The 21822-nt window shown below is 57.1% G+C and overlaps 1 protein-coding gene across 8 annotated transcripts in view; it reads left to right on the forward strand.

The window, feature by feature from the left end:
* Positions 1–21822, forward strand: part of NDST1 (N-deacetylase and N-sulfotransferase 1) — a 92292-nt gene that overhangs the window by 56332 nt on the left and 14138 nt on the right. For 7 of the 8 annotated variants that reach the window (XM_051843523.2, XM_051843521.2, XM_051843517.2 and 4 more), the window contains exons 2-10: positions 310–1210; positions 8882–9376; positions 13152–13239; positions 14224–14378; positions 14958–15143; positions 17676–17804; positions 18673–18855; positions 19741–19837; positions 21249–21390. In XM_051843523.2, coding sequence (XP_051699483.1) covers positions 698–1210; positions 8882–9376; positions 13152–13239; positions 14224–14378; positions 14958–15143; positions 17676–17804; positions 18673–18855; positions 19741–19837; positions 21249–21390 — 1988 coding nt within the window. In that variant the 5' untranslated portion in view covers positions 310–697. The remainder of the gene's footprint in view (positions 1–309; positions 1211–8881; positions 9377–13151; positions 13240–14223; positions 14379–14957; positions 15144–17675; positions 17805–18672; positions 18856–19740; positions 19838–21248; positions 21391–21822) is intronic. The other variant, XM_051843524.2, reaches the window with a different exon arrangement.

The raw sequence follows: 21822 nt of genomic DNA on the forward strand, positions 1-21822 counted from the left end.
ACTGCGGTGAGGAAAAACAGCAGCGACCATTTGCAGACACCATGTGCTAGGGCTGCTCTGAGGGGTGGATATATATGCATTACTGCATTTCATCCTCCTGCCCCTTGGGAGGCGGGTCCTGCATATTGTCAGCCCCATTTCACAGATGGGCAAACTGAGGCCTAGAGTGATTAAAGAGCCTCCGCACGCCACACAACCCCGTTAGGCAGCGTCCTTGAACTTGGACCAGACCAGTAGGTCAGGTCCTGCGTGTCTGCAGTCAGCTGACCTGACTGAGGCCACACTCTGACTCTACTCTTCTCTCTGCAGCCTGGGCCCTGTGGGCCCCACCAAGTGAGCAGCATGCGACACCCCCAGGCCTGCCCGCTGTCTTCTGGCCTGCTGCCCAGCCCTCCCAGGAGGCCCTGACGCCCTGGGGCACTTCTGCTCTGCGCAGGACCACGTGGGGGTTTGCCATGGTGACATAAAGGGGCGCAGAGGAAGGAAGGAGCAAGACCAGCCTGCAGACTGCGCCCCTGGCTGGGAGGAAGGGCCGGGGGCCCAAATCCTCCACTCCTGCTGCCCACCAAGGGCCTCGCTTCCCAAGTCTCTGTGAATTTGTTGGTCAGTGGACAACTCTCGTGCCTCCCCGTGTGTGGGGCCTTGGGGTGGCCAGGGCAGGCCGGGCCTCAGGCGGCCGAGGGCCCTGGGGGCCAGAATGCCTGCTCTGGCGTGCCTCCGGAGGCTGTGTCGGCACGTGTCCCCGCAGGCTGTCCTCTTCCTGCTGTTCGTCTTCTGCCTGTTCAGCGTCTTCGTCTCTGCCTACTACCTGTACGGCTGGAAGCGGGGCCTGGAGCCCTCAGCCGACGCCCCCGAGCCTGACTGTGGAGACCCGCCACCCGTGGCCCCCAGCCGCCTGCTGCCACTCAAGCCCGTGCAGGCGGCCACGCCTTCCCGCACAGACCCGTTGGTGCTGGTGTTTGTGGAAAGCCTCTACTCGCAGTTGGGGCAGGAGGTGGTGGCCATCCTGGAGTCCAGCCGCTTCAAGTACCGCACGGAGATCGCGCCAGGCAAGGGGGATATGCCCACGCTCACCGACAAGGGCCGCGGCCGCTTCGCCCTCATCATCTACGAGAACATCCTCAAGTACGTCAACCTGGACGCCTGGAACCGGGAGCTGCTGGACAAGTACTGTGTGGCCTATGGCGTGGGCATCATCGGCTTCTTCAAGGTACGAGGGCTCGGCAGCTCCCAGGTGGCTCAGAGTGCAACTGGCTTTCCTCATCCGCGAGTGGGTGTGGTGGTAGCACCTGTCTGCCCGGTGCTTGGAGCGCAGAGCGCCTGGCGAGGGCTTTATGTGGATTGGCTCGTGTGTCCTGGGATGCTCAGGGAGGGGTTTGCCTGAAGGAGGCCCAGGGGTGGGGGGTGAGGCAGAGGATGTGCTCTGCCTGGTGGTGGGAAACCTGTCAGGGTCGTCCTCCCAGGTGAGGCAAAGTGTGTCCCCACGGTGTCTCCAGGCGGGACTGGGTCACTTACTCGAGGCTGTGCAGCCTACAGTCTGGGCTCTGTCCCATGCTCTTTCCTCCTACGGTGGCATGTGGCGTTGGTGACCCTCCTCAGCTGGGAGAAAGAAATCCTAGGGAGAAGGGAAGAGGCCACCCTGGGCTTTACGGGGCTCCCTGAATGGCCTGGGACTGAGGCCTCGCTGAGAGCGTGTCCCGGGGAGTAGAAGGTTGGGCACAGCAGCCGGGCCATGCCGAGGCTGCAGTCACAGAGGCAGGCACAAGTACGACCCCCGGTGGCGCTCCAGGACATCGGTTCCTTCGTTCAGCAGAGATCACGGAGCACCGCACGGGCACCGGGCACACAGAGGTGATGGCAGCGGACAGACACTGGGCAGGAGTGGCTATCAGCAGTGAGCGGATACACACACAGTGCAGGGAGCAGGCGCAGTAGGGAGTAGTGGGTGGTTACCACTATTTTTGACAAAACAGGCAAGGAAGTCGTCTTTGATTAAGTGACCCGAGGAAGGGGAGGAGGGGCCCCATGCTCGCTCGCAAAGAGCCTTCCAGGCAGCAGGGACAGTAGGTGCGCAGGCCCCCAGCCAGGCTCCTGCTGGTGTGGGTGAAGAGCGGAGGACCAAGTCCTCTGTGTACTGGGCCCTGCGCTGGTGTGGGGAGGCTGGTCTGGTCGAGGGTTTCCCACGGCACGCTCTAGCCCGCACTTACCCGGCAGGAGGCTCTGCTGCCGCAGAGGCATTGTGAGCCCGGAGATTGAAGGCCCGTACGAGTCCTGCATGGAGCCCCTGGTGAGATCTGTTCTGCACCTGGCTGGATCACAAGCCCCTTTCTTTCCCTGAGCACCCCCTGGGGAACGCTGGCCTGGTTTCTGCCTTTACAGAGGCAGAGTCCGACTGTCCCCATCGTCGGCCTTTCTCTCTTCTTCCTTTGCACTCTGCACCCTTTCCTCCTGTGAACTTCATTAAGTTTGATCCAGAGCCCCAGGCCTGAAACACATCAGAGTGGCCGACGTTTATTGAGTGCCCACGCGGTGCGTGCCCTGTCTGCGTGCTGCACACGAATTAACTCACCTTGCGCTAATCAGCCATCCTCAAAGGTGGGTGGACAGCATCCTGGTTGAAGGAAGAAGGGAACTGAGGCAAATAAAGGTTAACCAGTGTATCCAGGCTCACGCTGCTAAGAAGCAGAGATCTGGGATTTGAACCAAGATGGATTTATTTGAAAGGCAGAATTACACACACACACATACACACACACACATATTCCATTCATTTGTTCATTCCACAAATGGCCACAATGGCTGGGGCTGGGGCTGGGGTTGGGGCTGGGGCTGGGCCAGGCTGAAGCCAGGAGCCAGGAGCTTCATCTGGATCTCCCATCTGGGTTCAGGGGCCCAAGGACTTGGGGCATCTTCTGCTGCCTTCCCAGGTGCATTAGCAGGGATTGGAAGTGGAGCAGCCAGGACTCTAACTAGTGCCTGTGTGGCATGCTGGCGTTGCTGGCAGTGGCTTCACCTGCTACACCTCAATGCCAGCCCCACAGGCCTTCGTCTTACCCACTATAGGATGAATCCAGGAGCCTCAAATGCTATTTATTTAGTAGGAGTTGATCACGGGCCACATCCAGGACACAGAGCTCTCAGGCACGGGGGACAGGCAGGGAGTTGGGGTCCTTGGGTGCAGTCTGTGCAGCAGAGCTTGGAACCTGCCTGGTTCCAATCCTTTGCTCTACGAAGGCAGACACGAGACGTAGGGTGAGATAGGGGTACATTCAGAATCTCCCAGCAGGGCCAGTGGCAGTCCTGGTCTTCATGCTCTTCCACCCTCTTTTATTTATTTATTTTTTTAAAGATTTTTTTTAGGGGCCGACGCTGTGGCACAGCAGGTTAAAGCTCTGGCCTGAAGTGCTGGCATCCCATATGGGTGCCGGTTCTAGTCCTGGCTGCTCCTCTTCCGATCCAGCTCTCTTCTGTGGCGTGGGATAGCAGTAGAAGATGGCTCAAGTCCTTGGACCCCTGCACCTGCGTGGGAGACCCAGAGGAAGCTCCTGGCTCCTGGCTTTGGATTGGTGCAGCTCCGGCCGTTGCGGTCATTTTGGGAGTGAACCAGTGGATGGAAGACCTCTCTCTCTGTCTCTACCTCTCTCTCTAACTCTGTCTTTCAAATAAATAAAAAAATTTTTTTTTAAAAAAGGCAGAGTTACAGAGAGGCAGAGAGAAGGAGGGAGGGAGGGAGGCAGAGGTCTTCCATCCACTGGTTCACTGCCTAATTGGCCCAACGGCTGGAACTGTGCTGATCCAAAGCCAGGAGCCAGGAGCTTCTGGGTCTTCCACATGGATAAAGGGGCCCAAAGACTTGGACCATCATCTTCCACTGTTTTCCCAGGCCATAGTAAAGAGCTAAATTGGAAGTGGAGCTGCCGGGACTCAAACCGGCACCCATATGGGATGCCCACATGGGATGCTGGCACTGCAGGTGGCGGGTTTACCCATGACGTCACAGCGCCAGCCCCTTGTACCCTCTTGTAGGAGGCCAGACCCCCTCCTTGGTTGTGAGCAGAGGCCTGTGATTTTTCTCCAAGTGTGCGCCCCCTGGTGGTAAAGGTGCATCTCGGCTCTTTCTGCAAGGCCAGCTTCAGCGCTGTGCATGGGGCTTGCCAAACTCCAGTGTTTGTGGACTCCAGGGATCTGGAAACTTCCATTTTCTGGTTCTCACTGACACTGCATTCCCAGGGAAGCGGGAGAGCAGGGGCTTCAAAGTCCAGAGCCTGCTGCAAGTCTTCCGGCCACTTGGAAGTGGATTGATCTTGGAGAGATGCTCAACCTATCTCTATAGAGTTGGGCCGGTTGCAGCTGCCGCCTCCTTGGGCTGCCTGCACATCAAACAACACAGTGGGAAGCATGGAGCCCTGTGCCTGGTACCTGGAGCCTCTGAATAAAGGGCAGCTCGCAGCCTTTGACGTCTCTGGGCTCAGCAAGCACGGCAGTGGCAGCATTTTCTTTCTCGGAGCTCTGGTCTGTGTGTGCTCCTGGAAATTGGGTCATCCTCATCTGTAGCCCTGGTGCCTGTTACGGTCACGCCTCAGCCTTGCAACCCCACGTGCCCGGACGCTGGGCCAAAGGCTGCCTCCCCTCTTCCCTTAAGCACTTCCTGTGTGCCAGGCACTGAGCTCGTTGCTTTTCAGGCCTTGGCATGTTTAATATTTTCATTTGTTTAGCTAATCGAAAGGCAGACTGACAAGAGAGAGGGGGAGACACAGAGAAAAGAGAGATCTTCCATCTGTTGGTTCACTCCTCAAATGGCCACACAGCTGGGGCTAGGCCGGGCAGAAGCCAAAAGCCAGGAACTCCATCCGGTCTCTGATGTGGGTGGCAGGGATCCATGCATTTGGGACATATTTCGCTGCTTTCCCAGGTGCATTAACAGGGAGCTACGTTGGAAGTGGAGCAGTGGAGACTGGAACTGGTGCCCATATGGGATGCTGATGTCACAGGTGGCAGCTTAACCTGCTGCACCAGAACTCTGGCCCCCATGTTTATTCCTTATAACTGCCTTGTGAAGTAGGTGCTTCATCTTCAGGTGAGATCTTGAGGGGACAGAGCTGCTAAGTTGTAAGGCCATGATTCGACGGCCAATCTTCCTGCTCCCAACCCAGCCACAGGAGCCTGTGTAAGAGAATCCCATCGATGGGGGACCTGTGGCCCAGAAACATGGGGATCCCAAGTCCTCAGCCAGTTAGCTGTCACGTCTGTGCTGGGCCTCTCCCTCCCCTTTCCCAGGTCAGGGCTCTTCCTTTGTCTGCCTGAGGGACCTCGTTGGAAGACTAGATGTCTCCTGAGTGGGTCCTCAGGGCTGCAGAACAGCAGGGAGTTCCCCTCCCTGGGGGGACCCGCAGTGGGGCCAGCCTCCGTTCCTTTCCCCGGCTGATCCCTACCGCTGCCAGCTAGTGTAGGCCCTCAGTGACTTGGCGCTCTCCCTTCCTCAGTGGCAGGGCAGCTGGCGGAGCTGCCGGCCCCTGGCAGTCAGCTCAGGGTCGGGACTTTGAAATGGGATCCCTCAGTACCCGCCCTCCAGTGTGGCTTCCCAGCCTTAGCAGGTGACGAACAGGGCCTGAACCGTCCTTGGCCTGTGTGGGCCTAGGGTAGCCTGGGCTGCGGCAGGAAGCCTCTGCGGATTGAGCTCGGTACGAGGGCCCCCTAACCTGAGGCTGGCTTGGGGTATGCAGTTGGTAGGGACTCCTGGCATTTGCAGAAGTAAAGGCAGGCTCCTTATCACGGTTTACAAGGCCAGCGCCGTGCAGAGCCTTTGTGGGCATTAGAGAGAAGCGCTTCTGTATGGAGATCAGTGAGACATTCTGGCAGGTGCAGCTCCACCCTGAGGGCCCTTCACCCCCGCTACCTGAGCAGCTCTCCAGGGGGGCCCGTGCCCAACCAGCTCAGTCTCCAAACTCATGTGTGCATTGTGTCCACTCTTGCTGTCCCCCACCCCACTCTCTCCACCCAGATGCCAGAGGATTTTTTTAAAATGCAAATTGGAGCCTGCACCCCTGTCTGCAGAGCCCTTTGGTAGAGCTTGTGCCGGCGTCCTGATGCCACCTGAAGCCCATGGGGTGACTGTCAGGGCGAGGGGCGGGGCAAGGTCACCCTGCTGGCTTCATGCTACTCCCTGACCACGCTGAGCCCTCTCCCGCCTGAGGGCCTTTGCACCTGCTGTCCTTCGATCTCGGGGAGCCGCTGCAGACTCCTTGATTTTTAGGATTTATATAGTTGAAAGAGAGAGAGACCTATCTTCCATCTGCTTGTTCACTCCCCAGATGCTACAACAGACATGGCTGGGCCAGGCTTAACCTCCAGTGGGGGCACCCACACATGTGACAGTAATTGGATTTTCTAGAAGATTCATTTATTTATTTGAAAGGCAGAGTGATAGAGAAAGAGACAGCTTCATCTGCTGGTTCACTCCCCAAATCTGTGACAGCCGGGCCTGGGACAGTCCAAAGCCAGAAGCCAGGAACTCCATCCTGGTCTCCCACATGGGTGGCAGGAACCCAAGTACTTGGGCCATCATCGCTGCCTTCCCAAGTACATTACCAGGAGGCTGGATCAGAAGCAGTAGAGCCAGGTCTAGAACTGGTGCTCTACTGTGGGATGCCAGTGTTGCAAGTGGTGACTTCACCTGCTGCACCGCTGCCCCGGCCCCATTACTTATTCTTGCAGTGTCGGCATCACAGCTCCTCTCTCCAGGAGGCCTCCTGAGGCAGCTGACTGCCCTGCTATCCACCCTTCTCAGCATGGAACTCCTTTGCACAGCAGGTACCACATGGGGAAGTCTCCCATTTATTCCTGTGGTTTTGATAGGTTTCTCCCTTCCCCACTCAGCTTTAAGGCTCTTGGAGGCATGGGCCGCGTCTGTTTTTTCTGACTTTGTCACTGGCACTTAATTCCATGCCTGGGAAAATGAACAGTTGTGTAACAAGCAAATGAAGCCTATACTATACAGCAGTCATGTGCCAGGTACCAGGGAGCCATCCTTTCCTCTTTCTTTACTTTTCTTTTTTTTAAAGATTTATTAATTTATTTGACAGTTAGAGTTATACACAGAAGGAGAGGCAGAGAGAGAAAGGTCTTCCATCTGCTGGTTCACTGTCCAACTGGCCACAATGGCTGGAGCTGAACCAATCCAAAGCCAGGAGCCAGGAGCTTCCTCTGGGTCTCCCACGCGGGTGCAGGGGCCCAAGGACTTGGGCCATCCTCTGTGCTCTCCCAGCCCGTAGCAGAGAGCGGGATCGGAAGTGGAGCAGCTGTGACTCGAACCGGCGGCCATATTGGATGCCAGCATTGTAGGCCAGCATTGTAGGCCAGCTATACCACAGTGCTGGCCCCGTTCCTCTTTCATTCTTCCTGAAAATCAGCTAACTGGGGCAGGCGTTGTTGCACAGCAGGATTAGCTGCCCTTGGCCTGCCTGCTTCTCCCCACTGCTGGGGTGCTGATTGGAATCCTGGTTACTCTGCTTCCGATCCGGCTTCCTCCCCATGTGCCTGGGAGGCAGCAGATGGTGGCCCAAGTGCTTGGGTTCCTGCCACCCATGTGGGAGACCAGAATGGAGTTCCTGGCTCCTGGCCTTGGCCTGTCCGAGCCCTGGCTGTTGCAGAGATTTGGGGAGTGAACGGCAGATGAAGGTGTCTCTTTCTCTGCACTCTGCTTTCAAATAAATAAATAAATGAATTTTTAAAAATCCAGTTGCTGTCACACATGTGGGTGCCCCCACTGGAGGTTAAACCTGTGCTGGGCCCCAGGGATCCAAAGGTGCATACAGCGTAGCCTCTACCCAGTGGGAGAGAGTCCCTGAGTAGATCACACAGCAGCCGAGGGGAGAGGTGGTGCAGCTTTGATGTGGTTCCAGGGAAGCTGGTGCAAAGACCGTGTGTGCATTGGGTTTTGAAGAATGAGCAGGAGTTTGCCAGTGCAGGAAGACAGAGTGGTATTGGCATAGATGTGAAGAGAAATTGTGCCAGCTGCAGAGGCAGGTGGCTGGGAGAGTGAAAGAGAAGTGAAGTGGCAGGGGTGTGCAGAAGGAGATGAGGCGCCATGAGCCTTGTCTGCAGACCCCCAGGTTGCTGGGCAGCAGTGGGGCCCTGGGAGGAGAGAGGCAGAGACCCCCCTCCCCATTCCCCAACAGCAGCAGCAGCAGTGACTGTGTAGGCATGGCAGCTGGAGTCCCATGAGGGGCTGGCCTGTGTGTGTTTGGGGGTTGGAAATGCTTTGGGGTGCGGTGTCTGCTTCTGTACCCCAGAAGATACCTCCTTTTTGATCTGTGTGGCTGCCACGGCAGATTTCTCCCCAGGAGAGCGGGTTGCATGGCTGAAGCCAGTTTGGAAGCCCAGAACAGCTGAGCCTGGTGGCCAGGCGTGTAGCCTCTGTGGGATGGAGGGTGGCGCCCCCCTCCCAGCCCGGGCCGACCATGCCCCAGCCTCCGAGCTAAGCAGTGTGACAGCAGGCATTAATACCCATTGTGGGTAACCACATCTCACAGAGGAGACTGAGGCTCAGGGAGGTGGTGTCACCCAGTGCCAGGCAGCATGGTGCCAGCGCCCATGCTCTCTGCTGCTCTACTTTGCCTGATTTAGTGTCCCTGGGCCTCAGGCTCCTTATCTGTAAGATGGGCACAGCTCCATCGAGAGGTCACTGGGAGGATCAGCAGCAGTCTTGCATGCAAAGTGCACAGAACGCCGTGCCTGGCTTCCATGAGTGGAGTGCGGGGCTGGGTATGGGGCGAGGCCTTGGCAAGTGCCGTTCCTGTGGGCAGCCTGCAGCTGAGCTTCCTGGCCCCAAGGGACCGGTCCTGACGCCTGCTTCCCCTCCCGCCCCCCGACCCGACTGCAGGCCAATGAGAACAGCCTGCTGAGCGCGCAGCTCAAGGGCTTCCCGCTGTTCCTGCACTCGAACCTGGGCCTGAAGGACTGCAGCATCAACCCCAAGTCCCCGCTGCTGTATGTGACGCGGCCCAGCGAGGTGGAGAAGGGCGTGCTGCCCGGCGAGGACTGGACCGTGTTCCAGTCCAACCACTCCACCTACGAGCCGGTGTTGCTGGCCAAGACGCGGTCATCTGAGTCCATCCCGCACCTGGGCGCCGACGCTGGCCTGCATGCTGCACTACACGCCACCGTGGTCCAGGACCTGGGCCTGCACGACGGCATCCAGCGCGTGCTGTTCGGCAACAACCTCAACTTCTGGCTGCACAAGCTGGTGTTCGTGGACGCCGTGGCCTTCCTTACGGGCAAGCGCCTCTCGCTGCCTTTGGACCGCTACATCCTGGTGGACATCGACGACATCTTCGTGGGCAAGGAGGGCACGCGCATGAAGGTGGAGGACGTGAAGGTGAGGCAGGGCCTCCCCACCTCAGGGCACCGCTGGCAGCCCACCTCTCCTGTGTGGTGCTTAAAGCACCGCTGGGTTCTATGCTTTTTTCTTCTTCTTTCTTTAAGATTTATTTATTTGAAAGGCAGAGTTACAGAGAGGCAGAGGCAGAGAGAGGTCTTCCATCCACTGGTTCATTCCCCAGATGGCCACACCGGCCGGAGCTGCGCCGATCCAAAGCCAGGAGCTTTTTCCAGGTATCCCATATGGGTGCAGGGGCCCAAGCACTTGGGCCATCTTCTACTGCTTTCCCAGACCATAGCAGGGAGCTGGATCAGAAGTGAAGCAGCTGGGACTTGAACCAGCGCCCATATGGGATGCCGGCACCACGGGCCGTGGCTTTACCAGCTGCACCATAGTGCCAGCCCCTTGTTTTTGTTTTTTCAGTAATCTTTTTTTGGGTAAGATTTCTTTATTTCTTTGTAAGGCAGAGTTACAGAGAGGTGGGGGAGAGAGAGAAAGAGAGAGAGAGAGAGAGAGAGAGAGATGTTCTATCTGCTGGTTCTGTCCCCAAATGGCCACAACAGCAAGACCTAGGCCAAGCTGAAGCCCGGAGCCTGGAATACCATCCAGGTCTACCATGTGGGTAGCAGGGGCCGAAGTACTTGGGTCATCACCCACTGCCTCCCAGGGTAAGCATGAGCAGGAAGCTGGCATTGGGAGTGGGGCTGGAACTCTAGTATGGGATATGGGCATCCCAACTGCTTGGCCCAAGGCTGGCCTCCATGGCTGAGGCTTCCTCTACCAGAGGTATACATAGATGGCATAATGCTTGTGTTGTATTCACAAAATGTTTACCCAAAAAAATTTTGTGTGAAGGTACTTTGCAAACCACAGCGTTTCACACATGTTATACTACCGGCAAGCAGAGCCTGCTGATTATCAGCATTAACAATGTGCACTGTATAGTTTTCCTCTGTTCACTGTTTGACTTCAAGGTACTGGCAAAGCAGCCAGCATCCTAGTGTAAGTGGGAAATCAGTGCCGGGTGCCATAAATAGCAGGCAACCATAACAATAAATCCAGTGAAAACAAAACAGGGGATTAAATTCTAGAGAGCGCCTCTGGCCGTAGCCTGTCCTGTGGTCCTCTCTTAGGGGAGATTAGCACGTGTTGGAAACATCTTAGCACCAGACCCAGCCTTCTCTTTGATGTTAGCAGGAGGCTTTAGACAGAGTCGTGTGGCTGTGAGAGGAATGCTTTTTGCTTGAGTAATACGGGCCTGGTGGTGCCCTGTTCTGTGTTCTCCGTCCATCTGATGGCGCCGGCGCCTGGAAAGCAGGTCCTGGAGAGGTTAGTGGCCCTGCCTGGCTTAGGAGGGGACTGCCTGCCCCGTCATTCCCCGGGAGGAGACGAGCAGCAGGCGTGGTGCTGGCCAGTGGAGCCCTGATCTGAGTCCAGGCCCACTGTGACCCCTGTCGACCAGGTGACTTGCGCAAGTCCCTTCCCTTAGGAAATCATGAGGTCACTGGGAATTTGTCCACCTTGTCCTGGGGAGCCCCCAGGGCTCTGCCCTGCCCAACAGGGCATTGTGGCTTTGATCTGCTTTTCCACCTGTGTTTCCTCCCGAAATGTCTTGTCCTCAAGGCTGTCCTGTGGGGAGGAAATGTTCAGGTGCTTCCTGAGTCGCAGGAGAGGGCTCTCTCCCCCTTCTGACAGACGCCGGCGGTTTGCCCTCATTATCTCCTGCGGTAGCCTGGCTGGCGTGATCGCATGCGGAAACCAGGCCGCCGGGCTCCCGAGTGTCTGCGTGAACCCTGGATCGGTCTGCCAGGTCCCCAGCGAGGAATGCAAGCAGTGTGCAGGTCCCCGTGCAGGGTGTGAGCCAAGGCGCCCTCTTCAGGGCACTCAGCTCGCTGCAGACTGCAGAGGGATTCATGGTGAGAGGCTCGTGGGCCTCAGACATCCCGTGAATCAGAAAGGGCAGTGCGTCCTCCTCTCCAATCCCATGCCCAGGCCATAGCTGAGCCTCTCTTCCCGAAACACCTCATTAGTTTGTGCAGCACAGCGCAGCCCTTTACTCAGGCTCGGTGCGCGCCCGGCTCCCTGCTCAGCCCCTCCGTGGTGTGCCGCAGCAGCCCACAGAGGTAGCTATTGTCATACATCCCATTTGATAGAAGAGGCCGTGGGGCTCAGAGAATTGAAGCCCCTCAGCTGGCCGGAGCATGCATGTCTAGCAGGCAGCAGCTGGCGTCTGTGAGAGGCTGCTGGGCCCACTCTGCCCCCGGCGGGACCAGGACTCTGAGTTTGCAGAGTGTTGCAGGTTTCCCAGCAGCAGCGTGAGTGTGCAGGCCCCAGCCCAGTGTGCACTGCACGTGTGAGTCACAAGGGGCAGCATCCCTCTGTTGACCGGCCAGGCGCTGGGTGTGCCAAGCACGGAAGCCTCGTGGTGCTGGGCACACGGTACCCCCTTGGGAAGTTGTGGCCCTTTCACATCGCCCGCAGCGGGTGATGGCTCCCATTTTCCATCATTTATTAATTGTCGGGCGGTTTTTTTTTTTTTTTAAATCTTTTCTTCATTTGAAAGACAGAGACAGGGTGGTGGGAGAAGAGAGAGACAGACACACAGAGAGAAATCACCCATCTGCTGATTTGCTCCCAGATGTCCACAGCAGCTGGAGCTGGGCCAGCTCCTTGGCAAAGCCCTTGGCATCCCCTCACCCCTTCCTCTTCCCTCTGCCTGTCCTAGGCCCTGTTCTCCATCCTGGTCTCCCATGTGGTTGGCAGGGATCCAATCACTTGCACCATCATCTGTCGCCTCCCAGGGTGTGCATTAGCGGGAAGCTGAAATGGGGAGTGGAGCTGGGAATTGACCTCACGCACTTCAATGCGGCATACAGGCGGCTCAAGCAGCATTTTAACAGCTGCATAAAATGCTTGCCCCATCAGGCAGTTTTAGCACCTGTCTTCATTCTCCCAGGAGGGAGATGTTATCACCTCGGTCGTTAGCACCTCCATTTTACAGTCCAGGAAACTCAGGCCCAGGAAAGCTACGAAGCTTTTCAGGGACACGGGAGCAGGCTGGAGGCAGGCAGCAGGCTGGAGGCAGGCGTTTCCATGCCAGGGGCCTGGTGGAGAGGACAGGGCAGGGCCAGCTTCAGAGCCTGCAGCCAGCGAACCCCAGAGTCCCTGCCCAGAAGGAACCCTCGTGAGACTGAGCTCTGCTATTGTCTGCTTGAAGTTCTCTATAAATTTTTTAATGATTTATTTATTTGAAAGTCAGAGTTGCAGAGAGAGGAAAGAGACAGATGTCTTCCAATTGCTGGTTCACTCCCCAAATGACTGCAACAGCCAGGGCCAGGTCAGGCTGAATCCAGGAGCCTGGAACTCTATCTAGGTCTCCCATGTGGCTACAGGGGCCAGGAACACTTGGACCATTTTCTGTTTTTGTTTTTGTTTTTGTGTTTTGTTTTTTGTTTTTTTTTTTTGTTTTTTGTTTTTTGTTTTTTTTTCCCCCTAGCACATTAGCAGGGAGCTGGATCAGAAGAGGAGCAGCCTGGACTTTAGCTAGCACCCATAAGGGATGCCGGTGTCACAGGAGGCGGCTTTACCCGCTATGCCACAGCGCCTGCCCCTCTTCATAGCTTTTGAACAACTGTGCCTGGTTTTCATTTCTCACCTGGCCCTGTAGACTTTGTAGCTAGCTGGTGTTGGGGCGGCAAGATACCTCTCAGCCATCCGTGGGAGAAGCCCTTGGCATCCCCTCACCCCTTCCTCTTCCCTCTGCCTGTCCTAGGCCCTGTTTGATACACAGAATGAACTGCGCACACACATCCCAAACTTCACCTTCAACCTGGGCTACTCAGGGAAATTCTTCCACACAGGTAAGTGGGCCTCCCCTGCACCCCACCTCGCAGCCACTTCAGGGGCTCCCAACACCCAGGCCCTCAAAGCGCTGTACCTGGAGGTCAGCAGGTGGGCGCGGGCCCCCACTGGGGCCGTAGCCCCAGGCAGAGGCCGCATGGGACAGCAGCAGCTTCTGCTCGTGCCTCTCCCTGTGTGGCCTTTCAGCTTCTGCTGTCCCCTCACCTCCCACCTCTTAAAATTATTTGCATTATTTCTCCTGATGAAAGAAACTGATTGGATTTTAAGAACATTGCAGAAAAACACAGCACGGAAAGTGAATGCCCTGTGATTGTACCTGCCCCAGGGGAACCTCTGTCAAACCCAGGCACTGCAGTCCAAGACCAGGCACTTCACCCAGTGTCTTAGCCACTTGGCCAGCCACCTGCCCCGCTTCTTCCCTTCTCACGTGTGTCCCTTCAGGGACTGGGCAAGAAGGAAGAGCCCCGAGCTGGTCCTCTGCAGTGCCCACGCCCTCTGGTCGCCTCTGCTCAGGCCACAGTGAGGGCAGCCTCTCTAGAATTCCATGCAAAGCCCTATTGGTTCAGGGCAAGGTGGCAAAGAGTGCAGCATAGCCCCAAAGCCGGATAGGAGAGATGCCAGGTCAGAGGTGGTTATGTCCGTGCGTGAGGCAGGGGGCAGGTGAAAGACACGTGACCTGATCCGGATCACTGGAACAGGGTCAAAGCAGGTGTGTCAGAGGTGGAGGAGACCCTGTAGCTCATTGACTGAATGCGGATTCTTGCCGTGGGGACCGAGTGCTTGGAGAGGGGAAGGTTTGGCCAGAGCCATTCATTGAGTCAAGTGTGAGCATTCAGGTCTGGCCTGGGGCCCTGCCTGCTCCTGTGCTGTAGCTCAGATCACTCTCCCAGGCAGCTGCCGGGCGGGGGCCGCGACTTTGTGTCCCCATCCCTGGCTCTGGCCCAGGCAGCTGGGCCTGGCTGAGCTGCCTGTTGGGGCCGCAGGTACCGATGCCGAGGACGCGGGGGACGACCTGCTGTTGTCGTACGTGAAGGAGTTCTGGTGGTTCCCCCACATGTGGAGCCACATGCAGCCCCACCTTTTCCACAACCAGTCTGTGCTGGCCGAGCAGATGGCCCTGAACAAGAAGTTCGCTGTCGTGAGTAAGATTCCCTACAGGGCAGCACTGGGTGGGCCCGGGGCTGGCTTGGGCATCCCCGCTGCTGGCCTCTCCCAGCAGTATTTCAGGGCAGGTGCTGGGCAAGCTGGCTTTGCAGCCATGTCTCCTTGGAGCCTCAAGAGAGTAGCTCCGCTTCACAGGAGAGAAATCGAGGCTCAGGGAGTCCCCCAGCCAGGACCCGAGCCCAGGCGGAGAGCTGGAAGAGGTGCCCGGCTTCAGCGAGGGACTGGGCCCTGGGTGCTAGGCGGGCTGGCCTGGTCCCCCCGGCCAGTTAGAGGCAAGAGAGAGAGGGTCGCTCACTACTGGTGCTCGAGGGTGTGTGCGTTGGACCCAGAGAGCAGACCTGGGTTCTCGTCCCAACCCTGCCAGTCATCCCCTGGAGGGTTCTAGGCACCTCCCATTTTTTCCACCCAGCCTCAGCTTCCCCATGTGCACTGTGAGGGCTTGGACCACCTGCACTATGTCCCGGGCTCTGATCTCTCTCTTACACTCCATGAGTGGGTGTAAGGCCCAAGGGGGAAGACCCTCACGCTCACCCTGCTCTGGTCATCCCCGCAGGAGCACGGCATTCCCACAGACATGGGGTATGCAGTGGCGCCCCACCACTCGGGCGTGTACCCCGTGCACGTGCAGCTCTACGAGGCCTGGAAGCAGGTGTGGAGCATCCGCGTGACCAGCACGGAGGAGTACCCCCACCTGAAACCGGCCCGCTACCGCCGCGGCTTCATCCACAACGGCATCATGGCAAGTGGGGTGTGGACGGTGGGGAGCACGTGCTGGGTCCTGGGGAGACGGCTGTGGGCTGGCGGAGGGCTTCAGCCCAGTCTCCGCTGCCTCTGGGGCCTCCTAGGCTGTGTTCTGGGAAGGCGGGCGGCCGTGCCACTGCGGCACCTTTCACGCATCCTTCCTAGTTGTTTGTGACAGGATCAGAGAATGCGCAGTTGTGTTTTGTTTTATTTGTTTATTTTTTAAAGATTTATTTATTTACTTTGAAAGTCAGAGTTACACAGAGAGAGAAGGAGAGGCAGAGAGAGAGAGAGAGAGAGGTCTTCCGTCTGAGGATTTACTCCCAAATTGGCTGCAATGGCCAGAGCTGTGCCGATCCGAAGCCAGGAACCAGGAGATTCTTCCAGGTCTCCCGTGCAGGTACAAGGGCCCAAGCACTTGGGCCATCTTCCACTGCTTTCCCAGGCCAGAGAGGAGAGCTGGATCGGAAGTAGAGCTGCCAGATCTCGAATTGGCGTCCATATGGGATGCCAGCACCGCGGGTGGCAGCTTTACCTGCTATGCCACAGCGCTGATCCCTGTGTTTTATTTTTAAAGATTTATTTGAAAGGCAGAGTTGAGGAAAGAGAGAGACCTTCCATCCTCTGGTTCACTTTCCAAATGTCCATAACAGCCAGGGCTGGGCCAGGCTGAAGCCAGGAGCTCAGAATTCCTACTAGGTCTCCCATGTGGGTGCTAGGGCCCAGGCACTTTGGCCAACTTCCACTGCTTTCGCAGGCATGTTAGCAGGGAGCTGGATCAGAAGTGAAGCAGCTAGGGATTCAACCTGGGGCCCACAAGGAATGCTGGTGTTGCAGGCGGTAGCTTAACCCACAGTGTCTCATCACCAGGCCTGGGCAGTGTGCATTCATTAAGGGGGCTCTGGGGGCCAGCGCTGTGGTACAGCAGGTTAACACCCTGGCCTGAAGCGCCAGCATCCCCTACGGGCACTGGTTCGAGAACTGGCTGCTCTACTTCCGATCCAGCTCTCTGCTATGGCCTGGGAAAGCAGTACAAGATGGCCCAAGTCCCTGGGCCCCTGCACCTGCGTGGGAGACCTGTAAGAAGCTCCAGGCTCCTGGCTTTGGATCGGCACAGCTCTGGCCATTGTGGCCAATTGGGGAGTGAACCAGCGGATGGAAGACCCCTTTATCTCTCTTTCTCTCTCTCTCTCTCTCTCTCTCTCTGGCTCTCCTCTCTTTGTGTAACTCTTTCAAAAAAATAAATCTTAAAAAAAAAAACAAAACAGGAGCTCTGATAAGGACGTGGGAGGGTCCCCATCACCTTCATTTGCTGTTCATTTGGAGTGGTTTCTTGAGCTTCTAGCATGTGTCTGCCCTCCTCGAGGCACTGGGGACAGAAGTACATGAAACCAAGGAAAGTTCCTAGCAAGTCACCTGCCATACTGGTGGCGGGAGATGGACAGTAGGGTCAGGAATGTATAAAGGAGCTGGTGGTCAGGCAGTGACAAACACCAGAGGAAAACCCAGCAGGGAGGGAAGGGAGGTGAGGAGTGTTGGAGGGAGAAGAGAAGCCATTCAGAGTGAAGTGGTCCTGGAGGACCTTCACGGGGATGGACCATGCGGCTCTGTAAGGGTGAACATTGAAGGTAAGAAAGCAGTGAGTTCAAAGACCCTGCGGCAGGCTGTGCTGGGTGTGTAAGGACCAGCTGGCAGCCCGGTGTGACTGCAGAGAGATTGAGTCACGGGGTGGTGGGCCGGATCATGCGGGGCCGTCTCTGGTGGATTTCCGTCTTTGGCCTGAATGGAACGTGATCTGACTCACATTTAAGGATTTACATCACTCTGGCTGTTTTGAGGAGCAGAGACCCTCGGGGACAAACGCAGGGGTGCTGAGCCTGGTTTGGAGGCTCCTGCGTTCCTCCGGATGGGAGCTGGAGGTGGCTTGGAGCAGGTGCACAGTTGGGCTGTGGTCGTGCACAGGATGTGCTGACGTTGGATGTGGGTGTGGCGAGAGAGCAGTTGAGGGTGGCCCCAGGGTGTTTGGCCGGAGGCACTGGAAGATGAGCTGTGGAGGTGAGGCAGCTGTGGGAAGGCACGGGTTGTGCTCTTGTCCGTCCAGCTGTCCGTCTGTCCACCCACCCGCCCACCTCCACAGCACCAGGCATGCATTTTAGCTCGGGAGGAGGTGGTGTCAGTGAGCATGTTCCCTGCTCTCTGAGAGACATGGCTTCAGAGGGGAAGCAGTAAACAGCTAAGCCAGTGCCTGGCCACGGTCGTGCCCAGCGCTGCTCTTGGGCTGTGGCCGGGAGGGCTGGTGTTAGGACAGCCCGCGCCTCCGGGAGCACTTGTGCGCGGCTCATCCTGGGCCTGCTCAGTCCATGAGAACAGTGGTGAAGCGTGCAGAACGGCAAGGGCCCGGGCTCGCCGTGGACGCCACAGTCTTTGGGGACGTGGAGTCCAGGCGGCCGCCTTTCCAAGGAGGCAGCCTGGCCCATCTCCCCCACCGCCCCTACCTGGAGCCCCAAGACAGCCTCTCTCCGCCCCCCAGGTCCTCCCGCGGCAGACCTGTGGCCTCTTCACACACACCATCTTCTACAACGAGTACCCGGGCGGCTCCAGCGAGCTGGACAAGATCATCAACGGCGGCGAGCTCTTCCTCACCGTGCTCCTCAATCCCGTGAGTGCTCCCTGGCCATGGCTGGCGGGCGGGGGCTGCTGGATGGCCCCGCTGCAGCTGGGAGAGGGGTGTCCCAGGGTGGGGAAGGGTGGAGGGCAGGCAGGAGGGCCTGGGATGTGCAACTGGGCTAAGGAACCTGAGCTTACGTGAGCATGCAATTAAAATTTTTTTAATATATATTTTATTTGAGCGAGAAACACAAAGAGAGGTGGGGAGGGAGAGATCTCTCATTTGCTGGTTCACTCCCCAGACGCTCTCCCACATGGGTGGCAGGGACCCAAGGACTTGAGCTGGATTGGAAGCAGAGCTGAGACCCAAACCCACACCCCACTAGGGGAGGGAGGGTGTAGGCCTCCCACGCAGCTGCTGCCCCAAACGCTCGCCCAGTCATGTACTTCACAAAAGCACCAGCATCTCTGCATGTTCTCTTGTATGGCTTTTGTTTGTGTGCATGTAAATGTGATTATAAATATAAGTGTATTTACTCTTCACTGGGGCTCTCCTGGCTGCCCTTATCTGTAACATGGAAGCATTACCCGTAACGTGAGTCGTACTAAATCCTTGCCAAGTGGTGGCTACTGTATCATTCCCCGACCTTATGGGCTAATTGAATACTCCCTGTCCATGTAGCAGTGGCCTCCAGATTCCACAGCAGAACCCTCTTAGCTGTAACATTTGGAGGTCGGTCAGACCTGAGCTTGTACCTGGTTGTGCCCAGCCCAAGGTCACACAGTGAGTTTGCTGACTGCCTTGCCCTGGTCCTCAGCCATCCATGCTAGCTGAGGCCAGGAGGGTCAGAGATGGAGGTGGGAGGGTGGTTCCAATGCTGACCTCATCCCTGCCTCCACCTGCCCCACCCCTGGAGCAGATCAGCATCTTCATGACGCACCTGTCCAACTATGGGAATGACCGCCTGGGCCTGTACACCTTCAAGCACCTGGTGCGCTTCCTGCACTCCTGGACCAACCTCCGGCTGCAGACGCTGCCCCCCGTGCAGCTGGCCCGGAAGTACTTCCAGATCTTCTCCGAGGAGAAGGACCCGCTCTGGCAGGTCGGGAGCAGGGTGGGCCGGGCTCCTCGCTGTGGGAATGGAGTGCATGCGGCTCCCAGGCACGGGCTGCAGGCTCTGCCTCCACGTTCTCATACGCCTTCTAGAATGCAGACTCAGGTGTCCACGCGCTCAGCAGCGGGGCATGCTCACTACTGTGTGCACGTGTGTGTGTGCACTTGTACACAGCCCGGGAGATAGAGTTAACAGAGTGAGCACAGTGTGGAGGAGAGGTGGCAAGCACTGCTTTGCTTCAGTCAGAGTCTGGGTAGAGTCCTGTGCGCCTTTTAACTGCAGCAGGGACACAGCCTTGAAAAAGGGATGGATAGGAGGGGTTGGGGACAGTTCTTGGGAGAATGTGCCCCAGAACTGTTAACAGCTGGAAGCAGAAGTTGGAATTGGTGGCAGTCCCATAGTTCAGCCTACACCACAGGCCAGACCCAGCCTGTGGTCTGTTTTTGTCAATAAAGTTTTATTGGCACACAGCCATGCTCACTGTTATGTGTGTCTAGCGTTGCTTCTGTGCTGCAACAGCAGAGTGGAGGGTTGCAGTAGAAATCAGGACGTACTCACAGTCTAAAATACTTACCTAAGATCTCCAAACTGTAAGAAGCTGTTCCTGACCCCTGGTTCCGACACAACTCATCCAGTTAAATTCAGCAAGTGTGTTTCAGTTCTGTCGAGTGCCAAGCTTACAGTTGGGCATTTTGCCAGGCTCTGTGGGGGTCGCAGAACCAGCCGGAAGCTGCCCTTGCCTGTCAGCAGCTCTGGGGCTGAGGTGGGGATATGACAAGGACACGTGTAGGTGTTACACCTCTAGCAGGGCTGTGAGGGCCGCTGGTTGGGTCTGTACCCCACCACCCTCACATGCTTCCCCTTTTGTTCTAGGACCCCTGCGAGGACAAACGCCACAAGGACATCTGGTCCAAGGAGAAGACATGTGACCGCTTCCCCAAGCTACTCATCATCGGCCCCCAGAAAACAGGCAGGTCTCCCCCTGACCAGGCCCCTGCTGCCTGCTGCTGCAGCCCCGGGACTTTGGGGACCACCTTGCTCCCACTGCCCAGGGATCTCGGGCCCTCTCCCAGGGAGCAGGAGTGAGGTTGGGGGAACACAAATTGCCTGTGTGTATGGGGGCGGGGAGGCGTGAAGGATGGGCCGTGGACTTTCCCTGTTTGTTCTGATTGCAGCCTCACAAAGCTCTCCCAGTAGCCTCTCAGGAGTCTCTGGATCTAAGCAGGGAAGGAAGCCCAGATCAGTTTCTCTGCAAGTTTGAGCCAGGCAGAATTGTTTTTGTGCAAAGAGGATGGTGATCAATTAGTCATGTCTGCCAGTGGTGCTGATCATTGGCCACCCACATGACCCTGTAAGGTACAGACGGGTGTTCCTGTTTCACAGAGAAGAAACTCAGGGGTCAGAGAACACACTCAGGAAAAGCACTTCCAGATCATGGGCTCTGGAGTCCGAGACCTCTGCAGGTTATGCTCTTTTTTTTTTTTTTTTTTAGATTTATTTTATTTATTTGAAAGAAAGAGAGACAGGGAGAGAGGTCCTCCATCTGCTGGTTCATTCCCCAAAGGGCTTGGCTCCTATCTGAAACTGGGAGTCAGGAGCTTCTTCCAGGGCTCACACACGGGTGCAGGGGCCCAAGGACTTGGGCCATCCTCTGCTGCATTCCCAGGTGCATTTGCAGAGAGCTGGATAGGAAATGGAGCAGCCAGGACTCGAACCGGTGCCCATATGGGATGCCGACGCTGCATGCTGGGGCTTTAACCCACTGTGCCACAGCACTGGCCCCGAGCTTATACTCCTAGTCACCATGCTGCAGCCCTTTCTCTTGGGGCCTTCTCACTGCAGCATATAACAACAGATGCACACCACAGGGCACGAGTGAGCCAGCTCTCCAGGAGAGGAAAGGGAAGAGGCATAGCAGGAGGTGACCCGGAGACCGTACCCAGGAGCTGGATTCCTTGGCTCTTCAAGAATTTTACAGCCTCAGAGCTGGAGAACCTGAGCTCCTCCCAGGGCCAGAGAGGAAAGTCCAGAGCTGGTGACGGCAGCAGAGAGCACCCTGATCTGGGCTTCTGGGGAGACAGCAGGCAATTGGATGTGCCACTGGAGTACTGTGGTGAGAAGGATTCTGAGACCACATCCTTGTTGAGCATGAAGAGTGCTTTGATGGATTAGCGATGTCTGCAAGGGGCACAGCAGTTGGAATGTCCACACACATGCCATAGATTGGCCATCCTGAATTTAGTATAATTTCTTCATTGTACAGATAAGCAAACTAAGGCCCAAAGAAGGGAAGGGATTTGCCCAGGACCTCCCAGTGGGTAAGGGAGAACCAGGGTCAGAACTCAGACTCCATCTGTGGGGGGCTGGGCCCTGGCTCTCAGCTGCCCCGCTGCCCGCAGGCACCACGGCCCTCTACCTGTTCCTGGGCATGCACCCCGACCTCAGCAGCAACTACCCGAGCTCGGAGACCTTTGAGGAGATCCAGTTTTTTAACGGCCACAACTATCATAAAGGCATCGACTGGTGAGTGGGCGCATCTGTCCTGCAGCACGCCAAGGCCGTCGCGGGGCCTCTGGGGAGCTCTGCCGTGGCCACAGCAGGAAGCAGCTGGCGCCTGCTCACACGCAGCTGAAGTTCCTGTAAACAGGGACACGGCATGGTGACCCTGGAGTCGTGTGAGAGCCTCACAGACAGGACGCCAATGAGGCTCTGTGCGTCATCCACCCATGGCCAGCCCCTCCCTTGCTTGCACAGAAGCAGGCTGAGTCCTGGTTGGGGGGGAGGGGGCACGTCCAAGTTCCCAAGGTCTGCTGGGGACAGGGCAGGGGCCAAGCCCTGGATGTTCTGCCGGAGGAGCTGGCTGACGTGGAGCAGAAGGTGTTCTGGGCCCCCTCAGAGGCAACTCCGTGGCCTGCAGGATGTCACCTGCTTCCCACCTGGACCTGTATGCAGAGG

The sequence above is a fragment of the Oryctolagus cuniculus genome, chromosome 6 (genome assembly GCF_964237555.1).
Source record: "Oryctolagus cuniculus chromosome 6, mOryCun1.1, whole genome shotgun sequence".
NCBI lineage: Eukaryota > Metazoa > Chordata > Mammalia > Lagomorpha > Leporidae > Oryctolagus > Oryctolagus cuniculus.